The 25,632-nt window shown below is 46.2% G+C and overlaps 1 protein-coding gene across 1 annotated transcript in view; it reads right to left on the bottom strand.

Moving 5' to 3' along the window:
- The window catches only part of LOC117446707 (receptor-type tyrosine-protein phosphatase gamma-like), a 673,776-nt gene that overhangs the window by 51,594 nt on the left and 596,550 nt on the right, over positions 1–25,632 (bottom strand). Inside the window, 1 exon segment of the mRNA XM_034083054.1 lies at positions 6,619–6,710. Within this exon segment, the coding sequence (XP_033938945.1) occupies positions 6,619–6,710 (92 nt within the window).

Here is a 25,632-nt window from a genome sequence, read left to right as displayed (position 1 = left end):
GGTGCCGGTAAGAAGCTGAGGTACGAGGCTGCCTAGAAGGCCGGCGATCGGGTCCCGAAAGTCACTGGGAGGCGGTTGAGTGGGCCGCTGGGACCTCTGCAAACCACCACTGTAAGCTGGTGGCTGAGTGTGTCTGCTCGAGGGGCCCCTGGGCCTGCTGGGAGTGAGCACAGGCCTATGAAGACCAGAGAGCTGCTGCCTGGTCTGCCTAGCTTGGGCAGCACGCTCCAGTGCCTCCAGGGCAGCTGCCCCAAACAGCTCCCCTGGCTCGACTGGCACGCTACGGAGGACTCTCCTACATGTCTCCGTTAGAGGAGACTGCGCCAGCCAAACCTGGCTGCGAGTCTGCACCAGTAAGGACATAACTCGCCCCAGTTCCCTAGTCATTACAGCAAAGGCCTACAGTGATGCATCACTGAGGCCCAGCAAAGGAGGCTCAGCCGGAGCCTGCCGCAGAGAGGTGGAGACGGCCAGCATTAAATGGGAGAGGGAGTTCCCGATACGACCCATGCGTGCCGGCGCGTCTTAGGCCTTACAGAGCAGTTCATCTGTGACCCTGCACCGAGGGCATGACATTGTCATGTGGAGGTGCGGCAACCGACGGAGGGGCGGGCGGCAAGCTAGTAGCCCCTATACCGGCCCCTGCCTGGCTGAAAGGCCAAGAGGAGCGTCTTCATCATGCTCATGTCGGCAGCTAACTGATCCACCTTAGAGGACAGCCTGTTTCTAGACCTCCTATTGGGGTACAGCCATCGTTCCCTCGCTTCGCCGGGAACGGCTAAACTGCGTGGGAGATGTGAAAAAAAAATAGTTTTCAGGATTTCCCTTTTTCCTCATCAGAGAAGGGAAATGTAGTTTTTAGGAACAATCCCACGCTGCGTGGAAGATGTGACGAGGAGAGGTGTCCGTTGGCTCCTGCCAAACGCTCCACCTTTGCAACTCTAGCTACTCTGAGCGCCCGAGGCATACAGCTACAGTTCATGCAGGCGTTCTGCGTGAGACCCTCCCTCAAATGCTCGAGGCCAAGGCAAGAGGGGCAGTGGTCATGGCCGTCCTCTGGCTCAAGAGGAGCTATACAGGCGCTACATGAATGAGCCATTATGTAGGTGGCCAGATGCAGGGCAACCGGGAGCGGGTGCGAGGACACAGCCTTCACCAACTACCTGCTGAACGGGAGAGTAGAGCAATGCTCCTACTCGCCGAACACAAAGAGGGATGTACATGTCCTACACCCACGTTACCAGCAAAGGGAGAGGGAGCGAGAGCACTGCCTTCACCTAGCTGAAATACAAATTAAGTAAAGAAGCTCAACAGGACAGCTTAGCCGGGCGGTTGCTGCTAACAATCAAGCAACACGCTCACCAGGAGTGGGGGCGAAAACACTGCCTTCACTGGTTGGGATGATAACGAAGTTAAACGTAAACACAGGCTAACCCCTAGTTTCCACTGGGTCCTTCTGCGGCGCGTTACGGCTGCGCCGCGGTTTTGGTCCGGCCTCCTCCGGCGTCATACCCTACCGTGCGTGTTTCACGAGCGTTTCAGAAGCATTACGGAAGCGGAGCGTCCTACGTAAGTAGGCTACGTAGTTAAATGGTTTATTTTTGTGTCCGTTTAAATCGTGTTTATTGTTGTTATTTCCTATTTTATTGTGTTGTAGACTACAGACATAATTAATAATAATTGTAATAGTCCAGTTAAAAACAACTTGAATCAAAGATGGGTTGCTGTATTTTAGTGGTAAAAAAAATGCATTCATCATCATAATTATTCTATATAATTTACACAGAGTGCCTGTAAACCGAAGGAGAACGCTGGCCTTTATTCTCCTACTGGAAAGACTACAGAGGAGGGATGGGGGGAGGAGAAGGAACCGGTTTTGGGGGGTGGGCCGAATGCTGTCACCGTTCCACTTCCTGCCCGACATTACCTTACGGCTGCGTCACGTCGAAAAATAGACTTCAATCCTATTTCGAGCGGAGCCCAGCGGCGAGACGCTTCTGGGACGCTTCTGAGCCGTAACACGGCGCGTCTGGTGGAATAGCACCCATTGACTAGAGTGGCCGCGATCTTTGTGGACGCCGCGGCGCAGCCGCAACGCGCCCGTAACACGCCCGTAACACGCCCGTAACACGCCCGTAACACGCCCGTAAAAATGGATTTAACTTCTGTTAGACAGCTAGCATACTGAATAAATATTTACTGTGAATGTATGCAAAAATGTATGGCATATGGCTGTCTAACAGAAGTTAAATCCATTCCTCACTTATTATGACAATGTACTTGACCCCAAATAAAAGAACCAAATAAAAAGAGTTGTTAAATAATAGTGAAGTAACGCTGTAATAAAAATAACTCATCTCTCTCGAGTTTTCTTTTTGAGCTTTGCTAAAAGCCACTGTGTCAAGTGTCCATCTTGGGTTGCCGTCTGGAGTTGTCCAATCTCGCACATGCGCAGTACCGATCGGGCAGGGGGACGGATCGGGTAGTGACAAGGGCAACTCCTGGGAGAGGGAGCGGAAACACTGCCGTCACCAAAAAAGTTAAAGCCAAATAGTAAACAAGACAGAAATCAGGACAGCTTAGCTGGGAGAGGGAGCGGAAGCACTGCCATCACCGACCAAGCCGACACCAACCTGTCAGTCGAAGTTTTCCGCGTAACCGGCCACAGCTCCTGGGGGACAGCTAGCCTGTAGCCCCGACTGGAATAGTCGCGAAACCGCACTCAGCCGGCTGTAAGCGGCGAAATCTTTAGATCTAACGTTCCAACGAACGCTTGTAGGTTACAAAGATGCAACCACGGTACTCTCGCGAAGCGAGAAGGTGAAAAGGAAACGATCCGCTAATGACGCCGGTCTATGTAGCCGGTGTCACGTGGGTCACAGGTGAATTTGTTGTTATTAGGTATTCGAACTGCGCATGCGTGCGATGGATATATCCAGTGCTAAAGCACCGCCTCTGGCGGTCAGTAGGGACGAAATAGAACTACAATTTCATTTAACTGTGAAATCTCCATCTGCTAAATTACCAACAAATGTTGAAGAAGTACTCAGATCTTGTACTTGAGTAAAAGTAGAAGTACCAGAGTGTAGGAATACTCTATTACAGTGAAAGTCCTGCATTCAAAATGTTCCTCAAGTAAAAGTAGAAAAGTATTCTCATCTAAATATAGTGGAAGTAGCGACAGTGAAAGTAGTCGTTGTGCAGATTGGTCCATTTCAGAATAATATATATGATATGTTTATAATGATTGATCATGAAAGTGTTCTCAAAGCTGGTGAAGGTGCAGCTAGTCTGAAGTACTTTGTAGACTGCAGGGTAGCTGGTGGATTTACTCCAGGTGGAACTAAAGTCTGATTTAACACTTGATTACATTTCACATCATTACTTAGTTACTTCCCACCTATGGTTACCACGGTCAAGATGGAAATCCTTATCAAATCTTCTGGGAGTGATGTATGCCTGCAACACATTGTTTTAGAACAACTAAACCATAAAGAGATACAAAGTTGTCCTTGTCATAGGTCAAGGCAACATTTACATTTATTTGTATTCACTGTTATGTTTATTTATTACCCTAGATCAGGGATTGGCAAATGCCACCTCCTCTTTTTGCGGCCCTCAGATTAATTTATAAACAACGTAATTAATGAAAAAAAATATATATATATTATTTCTTACTTGTAGTACTGATACCATCCACGAGACTCCTTGTTACGTCGCAAGCTGCGTGCATGATTTCGTTCGGCAGCAAAATACCGCGATATAATCTGTGACGCGTTTGTGTGTATTGCTTCCCGGAAACACTCACAAGAAACACCGGCTGTTGTTATGCCTGCTGAGACGTTAAATTGCCGCTTGTAATTATGCCGTTACTTAAGCTTCAAAGTTGTATTTATTATCTGAATTTGGCGAACCAAGTTTAATATTCTAAAAACCAAGACTTTGTTTATTTGAAAACAAACTGTCACGGACCCTGCCGTGTTATCTATGATTACTCTACGCTTTTCATTCATAATTTCAGCGGGAGTGGGGGGGCAGCGCTGAGGAACAGCAGGTGTCTGTGTTGACATCCCCCTTATTGTGCGCCAGCAGAGACAGGCTATCAGGGTCTTAGGTTCATGTCTGGGTTAGTGTTCATGACTTTATGTCATCTTGATGGTTCATCTCAATGCACACACACTTTCCGTGCTTTCAAATAGTTTCAAATAGTTTTATTCCACTGTTTAATAACCTGTTCAATACAAACATGCCACTTGTACACATTAAATAACATTTCTGTGAAGTGCTATTTGTTTAGTGAGCTTATTAGAGGTTGGTCCCTGAAAGATTGTAAAATGTCAATGAAGATGTCAGACTTAGTATATTTGTTAATAATTACATACAATACATGGAAGTTGTGTGTGTGTGTGTGTGTGTGTGTGTGTGTGTGTGTGTGTGTGTGTGTGTGTGTGTGTGTGTGTGTGTGTGTGTGTGTGTGTGTGTGTGTGTGTGTGTGTGTGTGTGTGTGTGTGTGTGTGTGTGTGTGTGTGTGTGTGTGTGTGTGTGTTCCAAGTGAATCTTTGGCCCCCTGGTGGCCAGTTCATAAATGATGTGGCCCCCACCACCATCCAAGCTGCCCATCCCTGCCCGAGATACTCAAAATAGATGGCTAGAGGTTAATAGAGACCAGTGATATGAGCATATCATGTTCTCTCACGGAACTAAGTGAAGAAAAGCTGCATAAGTCAGTTTCTGATGTTGTGTAGGTTGTGGGAGCTTTCAGCAGGACAGCTCAGGACTGTGTGCATGTTTCAGCTGCTGCAGACAAACTGCAGCCAAGTGGTCGTTCTTCAGTGGCTGACAACATGCATACGGTAGCTGAACTGGACCCGGAGGATTGGGCCCGCTTAGTGAAAAGGATGAGCAAACAGCTACAACTCTCTCAGAGTGCCCCTCAGTTAGTCTTCATCAAATATTAATAAGAGCACACACTCGCTCGCTCGCTCTCACTCTGTGTTGTAAGATATTCATTTAGGTATGCAACTATGTCAAGATGATTTGTGTGTCAGTTAACACAGCAGGCAGGTGTTAGGCAGAGGGTCTGAAACGGCCAATTAGCTGCAAGGAGAATGGATCCAATCTCCTTTTATTGCTTTGACATATTTTTCAGACAGTGGAGTACAGTCACTTACACAATAGCGTGTGTGTGTGTGTGTGTGTGTGTGTGTGTGTGTGTGTGTGTGTGTGTGTGTGTGTGTGTGTGTGTGTGTGTGTGTGTGTGTGTGTGTGTGTGTGTGTGTGTGTGTGTGTGTGTGTGTGTGTGTGTGTGTGTGTGTGTGTGTGTGTGTGTGTGTGCGTGCGTGCGTGCGTGCGTGCGTGCGTGTGTGTTTAATGGAAGGTGCTCTGGTAAGTGGCTGCTGCCTGCAGGTATATATCCAGCATTAGGTCTTAAAGCAGAATATGGGATGTGTGAGGCTCTAGGTCTGAGCTTATTGAGACCATTAGCACAGAGCATATGGTCAGACAGCAGCCTGCCTGCTGCACACACTCTGATGCCCACACACAGGCCCTGATATTCAGTCTCAAATGTCCGTCGAGCTACACCTCTAGTGGTCATCACGATATCATACACACCACAGCACGACAGTGGATTCCAAAACGGGCTCAGATCCTGCGGAGGGAAAACATAAAGCCAATGGCAGACCCTCTCTGTCTAGTCTGGCTCTGCCGTGCTGGGCACACTGGCCCTGGTGTGAATGGAGGCCTTTGAACTGAGCCAAGGCCCATTGTACTGTGAAGAGGCCCCACACGCTTTAATTGATTTTACAGGTTTGGATCCAAATCCTGGACCTGGGGGCCCCAGCTGGAGCAGCTTTCAGGCTCTGCCGAGGTTTTATGTCTGTTCTGTGTAATTATTCATCACCCCCCCCCCCTGCCTCCCCCCTGCTTCCATCTTTCTCTTTCTTTGTTAGTTAGCCTTACATTTAAAATAAAACTAAATTCATACATAATTATCACTTACTCTCAACATTCGATGTTGTTGTTAAACCAAGGAGCTTTGTTCATCCAAACCAGTCAATAATCTCTTGGAAAATATTTGAGAGACTGCTTTTAAAGGTGAAAGCTCATTGGTCAACAATCATCTACACTGAAATAACGGAAAAATGTACTTTAAATTAAATGTATTATGTCAACAAATGTCACATAACTGTATTAGGTTAGTTAAAAGGAGTAATATTAAGTTGAACCTAATATTTTTTATTTAAATGTAATTGTATTGCTTTTTAGAGTTACATTACATTAAAGCAAACGTTTCTTTATTGACGACAATGTTTATTATCAGCCATATTAGCAGCCCTGAGGCACAACACCTGCAACGGGGATGACAGAGAGAGCAGTTACAGTAGTCGGGCTGTGGAGAAATATCTTACAGCTGCCGATTCTCCAATGCGAGATATCAGAGTGAACCTGTTTGGTCCTCAAATGAGGTCCAGTCAGTGGGTAATGCTTGAGAGCACAATGTCCTGTGCTACTAAATATGTTCCATATAGTTACAGATCAACAAACAAATAAATAACACTTCTGAAATGTCTTACGAGTTTTGCATAGGAATTCTAAATGTGCTGGTCAGGTTGTTACCTGGGATGGGGAAGACGGGGTTGGTCTCGTTGGGGACCACCCTGGGGGAGTCGTTGTCTTCCACATAGAAGTGGGCCGTCTGGAAGCAGCGCCTGACAGGAAGAGAAAGGTTACATTTGAACAAGTTCTTAATTTCCATGAGTAAAGTCTTGATACGATGAAAGGACTGTAAAGCATTCAACTCCACTGGATGAGTCGGTTAGCAGTCTGGACATGTGTGTCACTAATGAGAACATCGAAGTCTTTATATGTATTATTATTTACATGTATACACATTGCCAGTTGCCCGTCTTGGGACATACATGGGACATGTCCCAACCTGCGACCTCTTATCAGCGTTGTCGGGATAATTACATATTTAAAAGTTTGATCAGAAACCTAACCAGAAAAAACAATGGCATTAGTCTTTTGTTCAAAACCTTTTAATAGTGTGTGTTGATATTGTCCTGACCTCTTGTGGTCTTGGGTGGTCTTTGAAATAAAGATATTGCCTTTGGGACACAAAGCATTGATAGTTAGATGTTGTGTATCACATCTGTTGGTATAATCTTAGCTAGGAGGTCGGTACACACGATCTGACTGTTTACATCCACTGTTCTTAAAAACATGTGTACCATAAGTGGTTGTGATTACCTTAACTGACTGTGTGTGTGTGTGTGTGTGTGTGTGTGTGTGTGTGTGTGTGTGTGTGTGTGTGTGTGTGTGTGTGTGTGTGTGTGTGTGTGTGTGTGTGTGTGTGTGTGTACACAGTATGTGTTTATTTTGTGAAAAAAGAGAGATTTCATCATGGTAGTTAGCAGGTGACATCCCTCCTCCCCTCAGAGTACACACACACACACACACACACACACACACACACACACACACACACACACACACACACACACACACACACACACACACACACACACACACACACACACACACACACAGTGTGACTGCTCAAAGTGATTGAAGTCATGCAGGGAAGCGTTCAGCAGCACACACACCATCAGAAGCCTCCTGTCGTGTTTTGCTCTATAACGGTGACTTTGACAATTCTCAAATGTAGTGTTTGGCATGAAACTGCTTTAAGTGGAGATCTACACCCGGCATTTAGAGGCACGTTGGGGTTTAAATGTAGAAGAAATAGGCAGAAGAGGTATTACATGTGTTCTCTCTCAGAGAACACGAACAGGGTGAACACAAATCCAGGGACAGAGCGTGAACAAGAGGAAACTAGCTGCTTCCACAAAACTGAAGTCACATTATTTAAAACAACACAGTTGGTTTTGGGATTCATTTTAGGGTGGAAAAACTCAATGTGTCATATCTGTGTCAACTTGTGTTTTGGACAGCCATATGGCTGGGATTAAAAGACATATCTCGCTCTGTTGTTCAGGTGTGAGGTGTTGTGGTCTAGGGGCACCAGAAAATACAACTTCCATATGGATGCATTCAGAAGGCAACAGCACGGCACCCGTTAACTCATTTAGATGTGAAGACGTGTTGGTTATTAAGGGCTGACGGCAACCACACTTTAGAAAACATATATAACTGAAGAACTCTGCACTCAACCAAAACGATTCAGAAACACAAATATTTTAAAAGAAAAGGCGACCATACTACCCGCGAACGATTAGCGAACGTGGCAAGCAAGCTAGAGAAAGAAGAAAGCTGAATGATGTTGAGAGGTACAGAGGAGAATATTACCAGCGAAGGTGAACAAGTGAATGAGGAGGAGGACAGTCATCAACCGAGCACAAGCGCAGGCTCCGCCAGCAACGCACAAGTGATATGCACAGCCGCTGTGATGGAGGAGAGAAGTGACTCAGGAAGAAGGATGGAGAGAAGGCTGTGACGAGGTGAAAAGCTGAGAAAGCACACGCTTGTCCTTAATTGTTATCTTTTTTCTTTTCTTTTTCACTTTGCCTCCACAGAAATGGCAACAGCAAACATCAGCAGACTGAAGATGAGCCATTAGCCCTCAGGCTCATCTGCTCCTGGAGGCTTCATTATTGTTGTGGAACTGAATTCCCAAGAGGACATGTTCTGTTACAATGTAGGTTGATGCAGGAGGCCTACATTCTCACTTTGGTACAGGAAACGACATGTGTACAGTTGTCATGTTTTGTGTGAGAATAAGTTATTATTTTGTTCTTTATGAGAGAGAGAGATTTGAAACCACTTTTATTCACAAAGCAAATAACCAAACAGACACATTGACAGTTCAGACAACGACTGAAAATAAGATCCTCATTCTCCACAGAACACAAAGCATTTTTAAAGCACCACATGGCCTCAAATTCTCCCACATTGTTTGTTAAGCAAAAGTAACCGTAGTCCGCTTTCAGTCTTGCTTTAACCGTCCGCTTGAAAATTGAAACTGCATCGATATCCAATGATTCCGCAACCTTATTCCTCCTGCTGAGGTAGATGGCCATTTCAGCCTGCCCCAACAAAACATTCAAAAGCTGACTTTTGCACTTTTGCTTCTGGCTGTACCGACAACCCAACATGAACATTGTCTTAGAAAAAACCACATTAAACAAAATCAACATCTGAGTGAGTAACTGAAAAAGATAAAGGAGTCGACCACATTCCGTAAAGCAATGAAAAATGGTTTCTCTCTGTTCACAGAAAGGACAGGCGTCAGACACTGTAGGGTTGATCACTGAAACAAAAGCATTAACAGCTACCGCAGCGTGGAGGATCCTCCACTGGAGGGACCTCCACTGGAGGACCCCCCACTGGAGGTCCCCACCCCTCTTAGTCAGCGGAGGCTTGTAGAGCGCTCTCCATTCAGGCCTCTGAGCCTCCGTCAGGCCCAGGTGGGCTCTCCACCGCGTGTCCACTCGCTCTTGGAGTCTGCTCTGATTTAGCACCTTTTCACCAAATATTAAAATGTTTTGTTGGACATGGTGCTAAACTTAAAATCAGTAACATTGTCCAACTTTAACAAAAGAAACATCACAACTGAGATCAGGAAAACATCGCATCTCTGGAAAAGAGTCATTGTCATTTGGAGACTTCAGTCCGTTACAGTGAGCAGCGATCAGCGCCAGCTCTGATTGGCTGAGCTGCTGCTTCCAGCTCTGCAGCAGGAGGCTGACCAGCCGGACTGACCTGAGGCTCAGACGTGAGGCCAGGCCTGCAGCGTTGTCCAGACGGGGCCCACACACCTCCACCACCCGGCCCAGCGTGAGGATCTTCTCCTCACAGAGTCTCTGTTGTAGAGAAGGCCCTACTCCACACACAAACCGAGATCCACGGACCACCGGCTCTCTGAGGAGCCAGAACAGTGAGCCCCAGCACTCTGGTCTCTCTCTTCTGAGTACCCCTGCGAGATGGAGTTCATGACTTTATGAGCTGTTCATGAGCACTCATGAAACATTCATGAACAACTCATATGTTCACTTGTCATGTTCATGAACCAAAATTCTTAAAATGCTCATGAACCATTTTAAAGAGCAGTTCATGAAATGTTTATGAACATTGTTCATTCATATAAAGTTCCTGTTTTGCTCATGACAGACTTTTATGAGCAATTTATGAACTTTTCATGATCCAGCCAATCACAACATTATAATTAAAACCCCAAAAAGTGTGCATGAGTATTTCATGAACTTTTCATGACTATGAGCATTTCATGAATTTTGGATGATTGTGGCAAGTTCAGAATATTTTGGAATATTCATGAGCATTTTATGAACTTTTGATGATCAGTGTGATGATTTTAAAGACCTCTTGAATATTCATCTACTATTTGAACATTTCTTTTTTTTTTAAACTTTTAATCTTAAAACAAAACAATAGTGAATTTGAAACTGAACATTATCTGTATTTATTTTGGTGACATTCATATCATTTTATGGTTTATCTGTACTGTTTGAGAATCAGTACGAGTAAGTAGCGCCAAGGTGGAACCTTTGGCAGGTGAGCGGTGACATCTGGGTTACCTTAGGGGGGACACTTCCGCCCCCTCCTCAGAAGCAATCCAGACGATCAACCGGATCCTGTGTATAATTATTGCTGCTCCACTTTTCTGTTTTCTACAGGTCAGTACATGATGAAAATGATCGATGTTAACTTGTGTGAATTAGATATGATGTTGGAGATGTTTAGGAGAGTGTGTCAGAAGGTTTTGAGCATGTTTGACATAGTAACGGTATTTTAAAATACTAAACTGTCGGCAACAATAGATGCCATTTTCGCGGGCTTCAGCCGCACCTGGGTAAATGTGACCTGAGCGAAGGCTCGCAGGCAGGTTAGCTGCTGCGCACGGGTAATATGTTTTGTTTACCTGAGTGCAGTCTTGCAGGCACATTGCCTTGTTTTTTGTTTATTAACATTGACAGTGTATTTTTGTGATCTCCATAATATGTTATATTTGGTAAAGATAGATATATTGATAGAAAGTATTATTTGATAGCGTTATGTGTTTATAGATAACAACCTGTCCTTCACTGCAAACATAGCTGCTACAACCCGCTGCTGCAGATACACGCTTTACAACATCAGGAGGATGCGTCCCCAGCTGACCCAGAAAGCGATGCAGGTTCTGGTCCAGGCTCTCATCATCTCACGCCTAAACTACTGCAACTCCCTCCTGGCTGGTCTCCCTGCATGTGCCATCCGACCTGCAGCTCATCCAGAATGCAGCGGCTCGTCTGGTCTTCAACCTTCCTAAATGTTCTCACACCACGCCGCTCCTCCGCTCCCTCCACTGGCTTCCGGTAACTGCTAGAATCCACTTCAAGACAATGGTACTTGCGTACCATGCTGCGAATGGATCTGGCCCTTCCTACATCCAGGACATGGTTAAAACCGTACACCCCAGCACGTGCACTACGCTCTGCATCAGCCAAACGGCTCGCTGCACCATCGCTGCGAAGGGGACCCAAGTTCCCATCAGCAGAAACACGTGGGTTTGCTATCCTGGCTCCAAGATGGTGGAATGAGCTCCCCATTGAAATCAGGACAGCAGAAAGCTTACACACACCTTCCGGCGCAGACTGAAAACTCATCTCTTTCGACTCCACTTCGAGCAATAGAACTATTAACAAAGCACTTATGGACTGGCTTACCTAAAGCCAGTTGAGTAGCACTTGAAATGTTTTTGCTCTATGAAACCTGATGTACTTATATGATTCTGTTTTCTTCAAGTTGTATTTTGTTGGTCGAACGCACTTATTGTAAGTCGCTTTGGATAAAAGCGTCAGCTAAATGCAATGTAATGTAATAATTTATATTGACTGTTGAATTTCTCCTTGAGATACAGTAATTGACTGTGACAGACAGATAACTTAAATGGAGAAATGTGATGTTTGTAAAGTTCAGCTATTTGAATGTAACTGTGTACTTTGAATTTTAATAAGAAGCAATCCAGACGATCAACCGGATCCTGTGTATAATTATTGCTGCTGCACTTTTCTGTTTTCTACAGAAATCATTTATTGTTGCTGTGGTACCCAAGCTTTTTGGACCCGTAACAAAAAATGTTGTGCAGCTGAGTGTCAAGAACTGCTTCAAATAGTGATAGGATTAATTGTAGTGCTCCACCTGTATGTTTGTTTGTTTGTTTGTTTGTTAATTTGAGTAAAGTTCCATTGTGATTGACATAATTGTTGTTTTCTATGGTTGCCAATTGACCCACAGTCAGTGGTTCATGAACAGTTCATGAACAGTTCATAGCCAGCCATTGAATTATATTCAGTGACTGGGTATGAACTGTTCATGAACGGTTCATGAAGTTGTTATGAACAGTTCTTGATATGTGTCATGAACAGTTCTTGATATGTTTTTGGTTGAAACTGAATATCCCTACACACTCACTGAAAACTCCATTCCATGAATTGTTCATGAACCATTCCAGCACAGGAGTTTCATGAGTAGTTTCATGAACTGCCCTAGTGCCATTTAATGTTCATGACACTTTCATGAACAGTTCATTCAACTTTGTTATGAGCTGTTCATGAATATTGGTTCACTAATATTTCATGAAACTTTTCATTGAACAGTTCATATCATCTCTCACTAGGGGTAAGTCCCACACCTTTGAAGGAGACACCTCCCATAGCACCCCGAGAGATTGTTCAGGCGTAATCCTTTCAGGTCCATTACGGAACAGCGACTCAGCCAGACCCAGCCCACCACAGCGCTCCTAATAAGGCCCGAGCTACGGGTCTCCAGGACAGGTCAGCCAGGTCCAGTTCAGGAACCTTCTGACGGAACGACCCCTTGAAAGGCCGCCCCTCTGCTTGCCAGGTGAACCACAGGCCATGTCCCCCCTCCTCCTTTGGCAGGAACAGGACGCTCTGAGGGACCCAGTGCATGCGGTCCCAGAAGAAGTCCACCATGAGAGCCTGCACCCTGGACCAGCAGGTTTACGGGTGGGTCGTTGCACGCCAGCCGGTGAGCCAGCATGGAAGAAACAAGGTTGTTTAAAATAAGGATAGACACTTTAAAATTAAAGTTTGGGAGGAAGGATCCACTTCCACTTCTTTATACCGGGCCTTCCACTTTCTCTATAAGCCCGGCCCGTCCCCAGTTTTTTAAACAAAACGTGTCATCACCAAGATAAATACCAGGTACTTTAACCGTGCCCCTTTTCCAAGGCCCCCCAGGTACAACAAGCTGTCAATGCTGCACCCCTCGCCTTCCTTGCTAATGGCCTCACTTTTCCCCAGTTGATCAATACTGCCCTCGCCTCCTGCTAAGGCCTCACTTTTCCCCCAGTTTGATCAATACTGCCCTAGCCTTCCTGCTAAGGCCTCACTTTTCCCCCAGTTGACTCGAGCAGATGAGAATTTTGCAAAAATTGCTCACAGTTTCAGTTAAAACATTGATGTCCATCTGTTTTTTATACAAAGACCATTATGTCACCCGCATAAGCAGACAATTTAAAAACATCCCTACAGCCAGGAAGAAGAGAAACCCTGTAACTTTGACCCGGGGGAAAGGGCTCTATGGCCAGGGAGTTAGAGCATCCCGGACAAAGAGCAGCCCTGTCGGACTCCTCTCTGAGCTTCAAAAGGAGCACACAAATACCGTTATCTTCAGTACACTCTCAAGGGTCCCTGTACAAGACCTGGATCTTGGCTCTGAGACCAGAGCTGAACCCAAAAGCTTCCAGCGTCTTCTGCCACAAGTCCTGGTGTCAACTCGGTCAAAAGCCTTTTCTTGGTCTAGAGAAATCAGACCAAGCTCACAGCCCAATGAACCCGGAGAGGTCCAGAACAATCTGGAGTCATAGTCACGTTCTGTCAGTGATCAACCTGCTGGGTACACAGTATGTCTGTCTACGTGAACGACATGCTCCATCACTTTCCTCAGCCTCGTCGCTAACACTTTGGAAAGCAGCTTGTAATTGGTACAGAGTAGAGACACAGGACGCCAGTTCTTAATCTCCTGCAGGTCTCCTTTCTTAGGGAGGAGAGTGAGCACAGCTCTCCTGCAACTCAGAGGCAACCTCCCGTTACTTAGACTGTCTCTGAGCACACTCAGCAGGTCGTCACCTATAACTGGCCAGAGAGCCTTATATGCGGCTTTCACACCAGTTATGAAAGTTTCACCTGTTATGAAAGTTTCTCTGGTATAAAACGGGTGATGTTGGCATAGCAACCGAAGCTAAACTGACTACTTGCAAATGCTATCCTATTGTGGCATAAACCGTTTTCTAAAGGCACATTTTACCCGGCGTATTTTTATTATGATTCTACTTGTGATAGTCGGACACGACAACCTGTTCAGCCCATGTATTGATTCCATCCGATAGCTGCAATAATACAAAACAACACGTCTGCCTCTCTGCACAATGATCGATAACAGTGAACGGATGGTCAAAGTAAGGCACAAATAAACAGAATCACACGAAGCCTGGTTAGTGTTGCCTGACTTTATAAAGTGTGTTTATAGGCACTACTGCTTGTAAGCAGGCATGACAGTCGACCCGTGTTCAGGGGAGGTGGGTTTAGTTTCCTGCACGCCTCGACGTAAGAGAGACGTAAGCGACGCCACCTCTTAGCTCCGAAACTCTTGCCTCTAGACCGACAATTTTTCGGAGCTGGAAGTGAACCGGATTCCGGAGCTAAGAGGCGGCGGCGCTGCGGTGTGAACAGGAAAAACCGGCACTTTTCAGGCTCCAGCTCCGAGCCGGAGCTGAAAACGCGTTGGTGTGAAAGGGGCAATAGAAGTCTGCAGGCAGGCCGTCTATGCCAGGAGCCTTCCCACTCTGCATGCTCTGCAGGGCCTCCTGCAGCTCCTGGGCAGAGAGCTCCGCCTCCAGCTCAGCATGGTCCCTCCTCAGGGACGTTAGGAAGGCCCTCATAGAACGACTGCGCCACCTCTGGCTCGGCCTGGAACTCTGTTCTGTAGAGCTCTTTGTAGAACTCCACAGCACACTGACTCCTGAAGCAGCTGCCCAGCATTGGATCGCAGGGAGTGCATCAGCCTCCTCTGACCATTCTTACGCTCCAGACCAAAGAACAAGTGAGAGGGAGCATCCATGTTCACGATTGTTCTGAAACCGGGACCCGAGCAGAGCACCCTGACCAGAGCACCCTGAGCAGAGAACCCAGCAGGTCAGACAGAGCTGAGTTTCTTACTTTTGAAAACTTCAACATGTTCTCGCTCTCCTGTGGAGTCTGCCCATCCCTGCAGCTCCACCACTTCTCTCTCCAGAGCTCTCAGAGATCTAGCCATGTCCTTTGTGACATTGAAAAGTGTACTGCAGGCAAAGCTGCTTGATCTTCACTTTACTACATCCCACCACTGCTGAAGAGAATTGTACTCTCTCTTAGACAAACGGTAGTTTTCCCAAAATAATTTTAAAACATTTTAAAATGGTTGTCGGCCAACAGAGAAGCATTAAAGTGCCAATACGCACTATTACACTTAACATGATTAATAAAAAGTGAGACTTGTTACGAGGGAATGGGTCAGAGATTCCCACTGGACTGATGGAGCAGCTTCTGCTCACATTCATGTGATGGTTAAAACATAGACCCGATGCAGCCTAGCCAGAGACAACAGGTTATCCCTAGAGGGCACCCACGTGTACTGCCGCTGGCCCGGGTGGAAGTGCCTCCAACATCACACAGCTCAAAGCTTTCTGTTAGCCTTATCAAGGCACTCTTCGAGGCAGCATGCGGCTCCTGGTGGTTCCTATCCAGCACAGGGTTCTCTGTGCAGTTGAAGTCACCCCCCAGGAACAGATACTCCTCACTATCACAGGTGCTAAGAGTGTGTTTCAGTTTCTCAAAGAACAAAAGCCTCTCTGCGCCCACACTGGGAGCATAAATATTTATAAAACATATTTTAACTTTTTCAAATCAGCATTTATTTTGAGCAAGTGTCCTGGGATGACCTCATCGACCGCACAGGAGAAGGGTGTAAAGCCCCTCGCAAAGAGAATGGCAACCCCTCCACTATTGCTGCGCTTATGGAAGAAGCCCCCCCCATCCCCTCCTCCAGTCACTCTCGTTTCTCAGCAGTGCTGTGAGTTTCCTGGAGAAACGTTACATTTAAACTCCTGTTTCCTAATAAAGTAAATAAAGATGCTCTCTTAGCATCCCCTCGAGCACCGTTAATGTTTAAAGAGCCCAGCTTTATGTCACTCATAATGACATTATAGTTGCATCCTAACAAAACCAAAAAATAAAAATAAAACCAAGATGTACATGTTCATCATTCTTTGCAGTTTCCTCTCTAATCCTCTGAAGTATCTTCTTTAACCTTCTCTGGGCCGCTGAAGAAAGGTTCCCCTAAGGCTTCTTTGCACCGCATGAGAACCCTGGCAGAATTGTGAAAGGTCTGCAAATCTGCAAAAAAGTCATCTAACTTCACCCCTTAGTTTCCGCCAGAAAGGATCTGAGTCCTCTGGAAAGAGTACTCCTCTCCCTTTTCTACCTCAACGATGTCAAAGAATGACTCGCTGTCACTGTCCTCTGAGTCCTCTGAGACTCCCTCTGGCTGAGAGGAGGAACACAGCGACTCCTTCTTGACACCTTCCCTTTTTGAGCCACACTTCCTTTGTTCGTTTTTCCTTTTAATAGGTAACCTTAACAAATCCTCATCCATAGAGAACCGCAGTGACGCGTCGTAAAACCCGGGAAGTAAGTTAGCATTGTTAGCACTTCCGGTTCCTTCGTCAAAAAGCAAAACATTTTCTCCATAGGGTTTTGGAAAATAGCTGGAAATAAGGTCTGTGGTGGTTGACACAAATGTAAGAGATAAGTCACGTTTTGTTCTACGACATTAAATACATCAGCACTGGTGATTTTTGAAGACTTTACGTGTCTGAAAAACGATGGTTGTTACCGAGTGGCTGAATAGGACTACAGAAATTGTCGAGGCCGTTGTACGTCATTACGCCGAACACGTAAACACTCCCGCTAAGTTTGTTTTCCCCTGTGTTCTGTTTGAAAGCAAGTACTGCCTACCTTTAGTATCTGTATATCTATATCTGACCATTAGAATCTGTATTTTTGAAATTGACGTTTTTAACACCGTAGTTTTACAAATTATCGAATAATTAATTACCAGTCTTTTCCAATTTTACTCGGGCGGTTCGTTTCGTTAGCTAACGTTAGCTAACGTTAGCTAAAGCTAGGACTACTAGTTAGCTACGCAATGGTTTGTGCTTTGCTCCGGGTTGCAGCCACAGGTCTTCGCATGAAACGTGCTCGTTCTATCGTTTCCCGGCCAATGTTTTCCAAAGGAGAGTCTGGATTCGTGCCATGAGGTAAGCTGACGTTACATTTTGTCCATGTCACGGTGAAATATAAATGATGGGTAGTGACTGTATCGCCGTTTTAGAGATGGCACTGCTGAAAAGACCGCAACATAAGTAAAGATAATGAATACATCCTATTAAAACCTGTGTGGCTTATATGATAAGTCTAATTAGTACAAGCAGCATACCGTTTCACCATGTGACTACAGATTGTAGTCAGGGAAATCAGTTTGACATATTGAACTAATAACAAATCACCTCTGGCCGGCAGAGAACGCTCTGCTCCATAGCTTCTCTTGGACGTAACATCACATGTACATTTTACATTTACATTCAAGTTAATATTCCATCCCTCACATACTTTTGTATATATACTAACTTATATTTTGTTTTTCTTGTTATGCTGCTGCAACACTAACATTTCCCAAATTGGGATCAATACAGTAATATCTTATCTTAATTAAGAAATATAACTATTATAATTAGTGTAGCAGCTGACACCTATTTTCAATATGGATTAATCTACCTTTATTTCTTTAGTTCAATTTTGATCTATAAAAATGTCAAAATATTGAAAATGTTCACGAGACAAAGTGCAAGGTTATATCTTTAGATGTTTTGTTTTAGCCTATGTACTGTATGTCTTAATGCTCTTATATGTGACGGTGTGACTTCCATGAAACTAATATTTGATATCTTCCCAACAGACGAGCTGACAGGAAGCCTAACACTCTAACAACCACAACATTGCAAAGGCGAGTAAATGTAAATTAAAAACGATTCACAATTTTTTAATTTCTTCTTCTCTCTTGCAGTGAGGTGAAGCTGACCTTGCACTTGGTGCCAGTAAGGATGCTCCTCACGCAGGCTTGTCATTTCCCTGTCTCCGTAGGGACACTTTACCTCCAGCACAGCGGAAGACCCTACCTACTGTCCATCTGGAGATGCCCCCAACACTCCTGATTGGAGAGCCACAAACCTGACTCATGGACCTGCATATGAGTTGCAGTGGTGAATGCCCTGAACGCCCTCACATTCATCTAGTCCCCGCTGTACAGACAAAACATACCATCAAAGGGCCTGTTGTTGCCCTAGCACCCTGGCACTAAAGGCCCTGACACACCAACCCGATTTGGGAGTCAGAGGCGTCAGAGGCTGTCGGGCATTCGCGGCGCCGTAGTCAGGTTGTGTGTCCCGCACCGTCGACCGTGACACGCCTTATTTGGACTGCCAGACCAAAATAATCACTCTGATTGGCTGTTCAGCTAGCAATCAGTGCATGAGAAGCGAAGCGGAAGTGAGGGACGTAAACAAACGATTTAAGAAGGCACACACAGACTGCTATTCATTTTCATCTCATCATGGCGATCTGGAATGATGCAAACGAAGACCTGCTCATCACCTTGATACAGGATGAGGCCAGCTCTGTATGATATTACGGAGAAAAGATACTCTTCTTCTTCTCTGTCTTCCGGTTGTTGCCTCTTTTGAATGACGAATACACACTACCGCCGCCTGCTGGTAAGGAGAGGTTATTGCCACTCACGCACTGAAGTCGGTGCGGTGTGTTCCCGTGCGACACATGGCCAAAACGCCAGGAGAACACGGCCAGGCAACAGCCGACTCAGCGTCGGCTAGTCCTCTGGTGGACTGAGCTTTGACCTCAGGACAGCTCCAACGTTGCTGTCAGTCAACCTTCCTTTCCTGAACCAAATGCCAGTTTGGGTTGGTTCGCTGACCAGTGGTAGCCACCTTGAATTGCCCTCTGTTGCTCCTCAGACAATGCCATGCTTGCCACAAATTGCCTCAGGTCCCTGATGCCCCACAGATTTGATACATTTCCGGAACAGTAAGTGTTTCCAAGCTGTAGTGTTCCTCTTATGGCTCGGGGGAGAGAGCCAAGACATTCCTGAGAAACCTGCCCCCGAGTCTGTCCCTCAGCCAGTCACGATCTTCGGAGGTGGGCTCTCTTGTCAGCGGGTTGAGTGAGTTATTGGTTGGAGGAAATAGCTCCTCCACTGAATGCGTACATTTAACTGCCTTGGCTTTACATTACATTATTACATTGGCATTTAGCTGACGGTTTTATCCAAAGCGACTTACAATAGTGCATTCGACCAGGAAGACACAACCTTGAGAAAACAGAATCATATAAGTACATCAGATTTTCATAGAGGCCAAGTATTTCAAGTGATACTCAACTGGCTATAGATAAGCCAGTCCTTTATTAGTATATAAGGCTCTGTTCGCAGTTATTTGTTAATAGTTCTATCGCTCGACAGTGGAGTCGAAAGAGATGAGTTTGTAGTCTGCGCCGGAAGGTGTGTAAGCTATCTGCTGTCCTGATGTCAATGGGGAGCTCATTCCACCATTTTGGAGCCAGGATAGCAAACCCACGTGTTTTTTGTGATGGGAACTTGGGTCCCCCTCGCAGCGAGGGTGCAGCGAGTCGTTTGGCTGATGCAGAGTGTAGAGCACGCGCTGAGTGTGTACAGTTTAACCATGTCCTGGATGTAGGAAGGGCCAGATCCATTCGCAGCATGGTACGCAAGTACCAGTGTCTTGAAGTGGATTCTAGCAGTTACCGGAAGCCAGTGGAGGGAGCGGAGGAGCGGCGCGGTGTGGGGACATTTAGGAAGGTTGAAGATCAGACGAGCCGCTGCATTCTGGATGAGCTGCAGAGGTCGGATGGCACATGCAGGTAGACCAGCCAGGAGGGAGTTGCAGTAGTCTAGGAGTGAGGTGATGAGAGCCTGGACCAGAACCTGCGTGGCTTTCTGGGTCAGCTGGGGACGCATCCTCCTGATGTTGTAAAAGCGTGTATCTGCAGCAGCGGGTTGTAGCAGCGATGTTTGCAGTGAAGGACAGGTTGTTATCTAGGATCACACCCATATTCCTTGCAGTCTGAGTCGGGGAAACAACAGAGGTGCCGATGTTCATTGTTGGGTCAAGAGTGGGACAATCTTTTCCCAGAAGAAAAAGCAGTTCAGTTTTGTCAAGGTTGAGCTTGAGGTGATGAGCAGACATCCACTGAGAGATGTCAGCTAAACAAGCAGAGATGCGTGCGACGACCTGGGTCTCTGAGCGGGGAAAGGACAGAATTAATTGGGTGTCGTCAGCGTAGCCAGTGTATGAAAAACCATGCGGGCGAATGACAGATCCGAGCGAGTTTGTGTACAAGGAGAAGAGGAGGGGACCAAGAACAGAGCCCTGAGGGACCCCTGTAGTTAATTGACAAGGCTCGGACTCGGACCCTCTCCAAGTAACCCTGTAGGTGCGGTCTTTGAGGTATGAGGTGAGGAGGGAAAGTGCAGAGCCTGAAACTCCAAGTTCTTGAAGAGTGCGAAGGAGGATCTGATGGTTCACCGTGTCGAATGCAGCAGAACAGGTCCAACAGGATGAGGACAGAGGAGAGGGAGGCTGCTTAGCAGTGTGCAGTTCCTCAGTGACAGCAATGAGAGCAGTTTCTGTGGAGTGACCTGCCTTGAAACCAGACTGGTGCGGATCCAGAAGATTGTTCTGATGGAGATAACAGGATTCAAGTGTTTTAGACAGGAACGGGAGGAGAGAGACAGGCCTGTAGTTTATAACATCAGACGGGTTGAGAGTGGGTTTCTTTAGGAGAGGGTTTTACTCTTGCCTCCTTGAGACTGTTTGGAAAGTTACCCGGAGTTAGAGAAGTGTTGATGAATGGGAGAGAAACGGTAGAATATCAGGAGCGATAGTTTGAAGGAAGTTTGAAGGGATAGGGTCCAGAGGGACAGGTTGGTAGGGCGGGCAGAGGTAATGAGGGTAAGAACCTCACTTGGAGAGAGAGGGTAAAAGGAGGTTAGTGTGTGGGTGAAAGGAGGGTCTGGTAACCCAGCGGTGAGTAAGGTGAGTCAGAAAAAGAAGAGCGAATATCATCAACCTTTTTTCAAAGTGGTTAACAAAGTCGCTTGACAGAAGTGAGGAGGGGGGAGGGGCTTTGGGGGGGTCCAGGAGGGTGGAGAAGATGGAAAATAGTTTTTTGGGATTGGAATAGGAAGATTGGATCTTATCTTGAAAGAAAGTGCTTTTTGCCTGAGAGATCGAAGCAGAGAAAGAGGAGAGGAGAGCCTGATAGGTTAGGAGGTCGTCATGGTGTTAGGATTTCCACCGTTTCCGCTCTGCTGGCCCGAAGGATGGTTCTATTAGCACGCAGTGCGTCATTTAGCCAAGGAGCAGGAGGGGACTGACGAGCCTGTCGAGATGTGAGAGGACAGAGAGAGTCCAGAGAGGATGAGAGAGTAGAGAGGAGAGTTTCTGCATCAGAGTTTGGAGGCAGCAATTGGAACGAGGGAGGGCTGAGAGCACCGATGAGGCAAAGGTAGAGGGGGAGAGGGAACGAAGGTTACGGCGGACAGGTGCAGGATGAGAAGAGATTAGTTCGTTATGTTTGGAAAGGGGTAGAGAGAATGAAATGAAGAAGTGATCGGAGGTGTGGAGCCGGTTTACAGAGAGGTTAGAAGTAGCGCAGTTCCTTGAGAATATGAGATCAAGGACACTGCCAGCTTTATGAGTTGGTGGGGACGGAGACAATGAGAAAGCAAAGGCGGTTAACAGAGATGTTAGTTCGTCTATCTTCCCCGTCTGGAGGTTGAAGTCTCCGAGAAGTACAGCGGGAGGGCCAGTTTTCAGGATGTGTGAGAGGAGAGGATCTAACTCCTCCGAGAAGTCCCCAAGGCGTCTGGTGGACGGTAGAGAACAACAATGGTTAATTGTATAGGATGGGTTACTGTGACGGCATGGAATTCAAAGGTGGAAGGAGTGAAGTTAGGTAGCTTGAAGGGGGAAAAGCTCCATTTGGGAGAGAGCAGGAGACCAGTGGCCCCCTCCTCTGCCAGTGGGTCTGGGTGTATGGGAGAAGGAATATGCTGTGGAGAGAGCTGCTGGGGTGGATGTGTTGGATGAGTAATCCAGATCTCAGTGAGAGCAAGGAATCCAGGGTCTGCAGGGAAGCGTAGCCAGAGATGAAGTCAGCCTTAGGAACAGCTGACTGGCAGTTCCACAGGGCCACCTTCCACTGACAGGTGTGTCAGTGCAGCTGCAATTGTGGATGGCAAAGATGGCTAATGCAGCCACATGACTGCATTTCCATTCTCCACGTGGGCATTCACATTTTGTGGAGAGAATTCCCTCTTCTCCTGTAGATACCTGTGGTGGTGGGATTGTTTTATTATTTAAAATATATTTACATTTGTAATGCCTTCCCAATTATCCCTTTAATTGTTTATAGCCTACTGTATGTTTATTTCATGGATATTTCTGTGTTTTCTGGTGTGTAATATTTGTAATAAATATTTATGTGACACATAAAATGGATTTGTTGATGGGAATTAATGTCACTAATGTGAATAAATTAACTCTAGGTTAACGTTACTCTTGCTATCACTACTCACTGACACTATAAACCTTGTCCCTCATGCTAGCCCTGACAACACCGGTAAGCACACCTTCATCTAGGCTGCACTGTTGTGCGTGTCCTGACTTGTAGGGGTTCTCTCCTCTATCTACACTCTTCTTGTCATCTTTGTAAAACGATATCAGACTGGTCATTGACAGCCATGACTTCTAGTTAAATTTAGTGTGGCTAAAATGAAAAGCTTTGTTAAAATATGCAAGCACGCGGAAGTTAAAGTCAGCTTTATTGTCAAACATTCTACATGTGTTATACATCCAGAAATATCGTTTCCCACAGTGTGACATTTACACATAAAACAAAACAAAAAAGGGCCTAGATAAACGTGGTATACATTAAACAAACAAAAAAAAGGGCCTAAACCGGGGGTAGGCCTATACAGTTTAAAATGTTATAATATATTTAAAGTGTTCAAAGTGCAGTTTCAGTGCAAGTCAGTTGAAACGATCTTAAGTTGGCGTGACGTTAAAGTCGTGCGACCCTGCTGCTGTACTAGCTTGTAGTTCGTTTATAGCATAACGTTAGCATTTTGCTTCTGTCGACTAGATTTATGATTCAAAAATTATAAAAGTAGGGTTGACATGTGGCGATTATCCGGCTGAACAAAACGTGATCCCTCTCTTAAATGTGTGTCAACCACAGACCTTATTTCGAGCTATTTTCGAAAATCCTATGGAGAAATTGCATTGCGTTTTTCACGAAGGAACCGGAAGATGTTTACTTCCGGGTTTTAGGACGCGTCACTGCGGTTCTCTATTACCACATCTCTAGAACAGACTCTGCCACTCTGGCTGCAGTGTGCTCACGATCTGCTTTCCTGTGTGACCTGAGTGTCTGTGTGTGTGATACTGTGTGTACCCGGCTGCCTGTGTGCTTTCCACGCGTGAAACCGTTGGCTCTGCCCCGGACCGACTGACCTGCGGCTCCACCACCGGCGTTTCCACCGCGGGCGCGGCCCCGGCCCCGGCCGTGGACAAAGCAACCGGCAGCAGCTCCGCAGCTGGCGCGGACCCCAGCACAGGCGGCCCGGCCGTGGACAAAGGAACCTGCAGCGGCTCTCTGCCGCGGGCGCGGACCCCAGCACCGGGCAACAGGCAAACCGGTAGCGGCTCCGCCGCGGGCACCGTCGGGCCGGCTGCGAGCGCGGACACCACGGGCGCGTCACCCACCCTCTCCGGGCACGCGCGGATCAGGTGTCCTGCCGCTCCACAACCATAACATTTCAAAATGTCAGACGTAACATGGACAGTATACACAAAATCATCAATTTTAAATTTAAGAGCCAGATTAAGTTCCCCTTCATCCTTTTTCAGGACCATAAGCACCTGTCTCCTAAAAGACACAACGTGCTTCAGGTGCGGGGATTTGCAGCCCAGGGGGATCAAACTTAATGGGGAGACGCAAGCTGCCCGTGTCGAGCCAGCTCTCTCTCAACAACTCGTTTCTCAGAAACGGTGGTAACATTAGAGATGATGACTTTTTTAGCTGGAGTGACAAGGGGTAGCCACGGGTAACAGCGTCCCTTTAATCACTAGCCCCGCTCTCCACCAGCTGGTTAGCTTTTCTCCGTGCAGTCTAAAAAAACAACCACTGCACTGTTCATGCGGGAGGCAGATTTAACTCTGCCATCCCACCACAGCCCCCACAGCCAGACCACACTCCTCCACCGACACACCGACAGGTGGAGAGAGCTTGTTGGCGAGTCAGCTTCTCTAACACAGCGCAGCTGCCCACGGAACGCCATGCCGGGCGGCGTGACTGCAGCTGCAGCCGCTAGACAAACAATTAGACAAACAATTCACCAGTGCAACCAAACAACACCACCAAAAAACACCAACGTCGGTGTAATGATGCACAAAGACATAAACTATCACCCAGAGAAAAATTAATTGTTAACAATGGTTTGAAAAGTTGTAAAACTTTAAACGATCGCTCTCCGCAATACTCACCGGTCCACTCACAATGAGAGAGAGAGAGAGAGAGAGAGAGAGAGAGAGAGAGAGAGAGAGAGAGAGAGAGAGAGAGACTGAAAATAAAAAATGTTATTGTGAATACATTTGCCTCCGAGTCCTGCATGAACTGTGTATAGACTGTATTTTAACATTGGTCATATGGTAGGCTACTTGGAGAGATAACTATTTTCTCAGGTGGTACTTGGTGTATAAAGGTTGAGAACCACTGCTCTAGATGATAGGAAAGGAGGTTTCAAACTTCCTTTATAACCTCCTTTAGCTTAGGAACCACTGGACCTTCCTGTACGAAAGAAAAGGAGAAAATGCAGCCCCACAATGCCTTGTGGCCGCAGCATTTGCTGTCACACAACAGTCGGCCAATCACCTGCTAACGACCGATAAATTATATCATGAAAGTTACGGTGCTTATTAAGCATTTTAACACATGTGGTAACTTGCCAAAAGTGCTTTGTTTTGAACATTCATCAGTAACATGCGGTGGCCGGCAGGTGCAAACGCGGAACAACGGCCAAAAACGCATACATAAGCAGGAAACAGCTGCAAATAATGAAATGAAAACAAACAAATCCTGAAAACAAACGCAACAGAAAAATGCTGCAAATACAAAAACACATACAAACCTCAAAACACACAGTGCTCCAGGCCTCTAGGGGGCGCGCTACGTGGAACAGATTGACGTCTGATCAGACATAGAGAGAACGAACGAGAGTGATGGAAATTGAAGCCGGAGGAAACAAAGGTTGCAGTCGGATAGTTTAAAAATCAGCTCCTAAGTTCTAACCCTCTCCTATTCCTTGACCTCTGAGTGAAAGGTCACAGGGGTTAAGGATAGTGGATAGGAGAATTCAAAAGGACTTAGGAGAAGAGACGCAGTACTTTAGAGAATC

Source organism: Pseudochaenichthys georgianus, chromosome 5, assembly GCF_902827115.2.
Source record: "Pseudochaenichthys georgianus chromosome 5, fPseGeo1.2, whole genome shotgun sequence".
NCBI classification, from domain to species: Eukaryota; Metazoa; Chordata; class Actinopteri; order Perciformes; family Channichthyidae; genus Pseudochaenichthys; species Pseudochaenichthys georgianus.
Note: the sequence above shows the minus strand (reverse complement) of the source record. Positions and strands in the feature narration are given on the sequence as shown.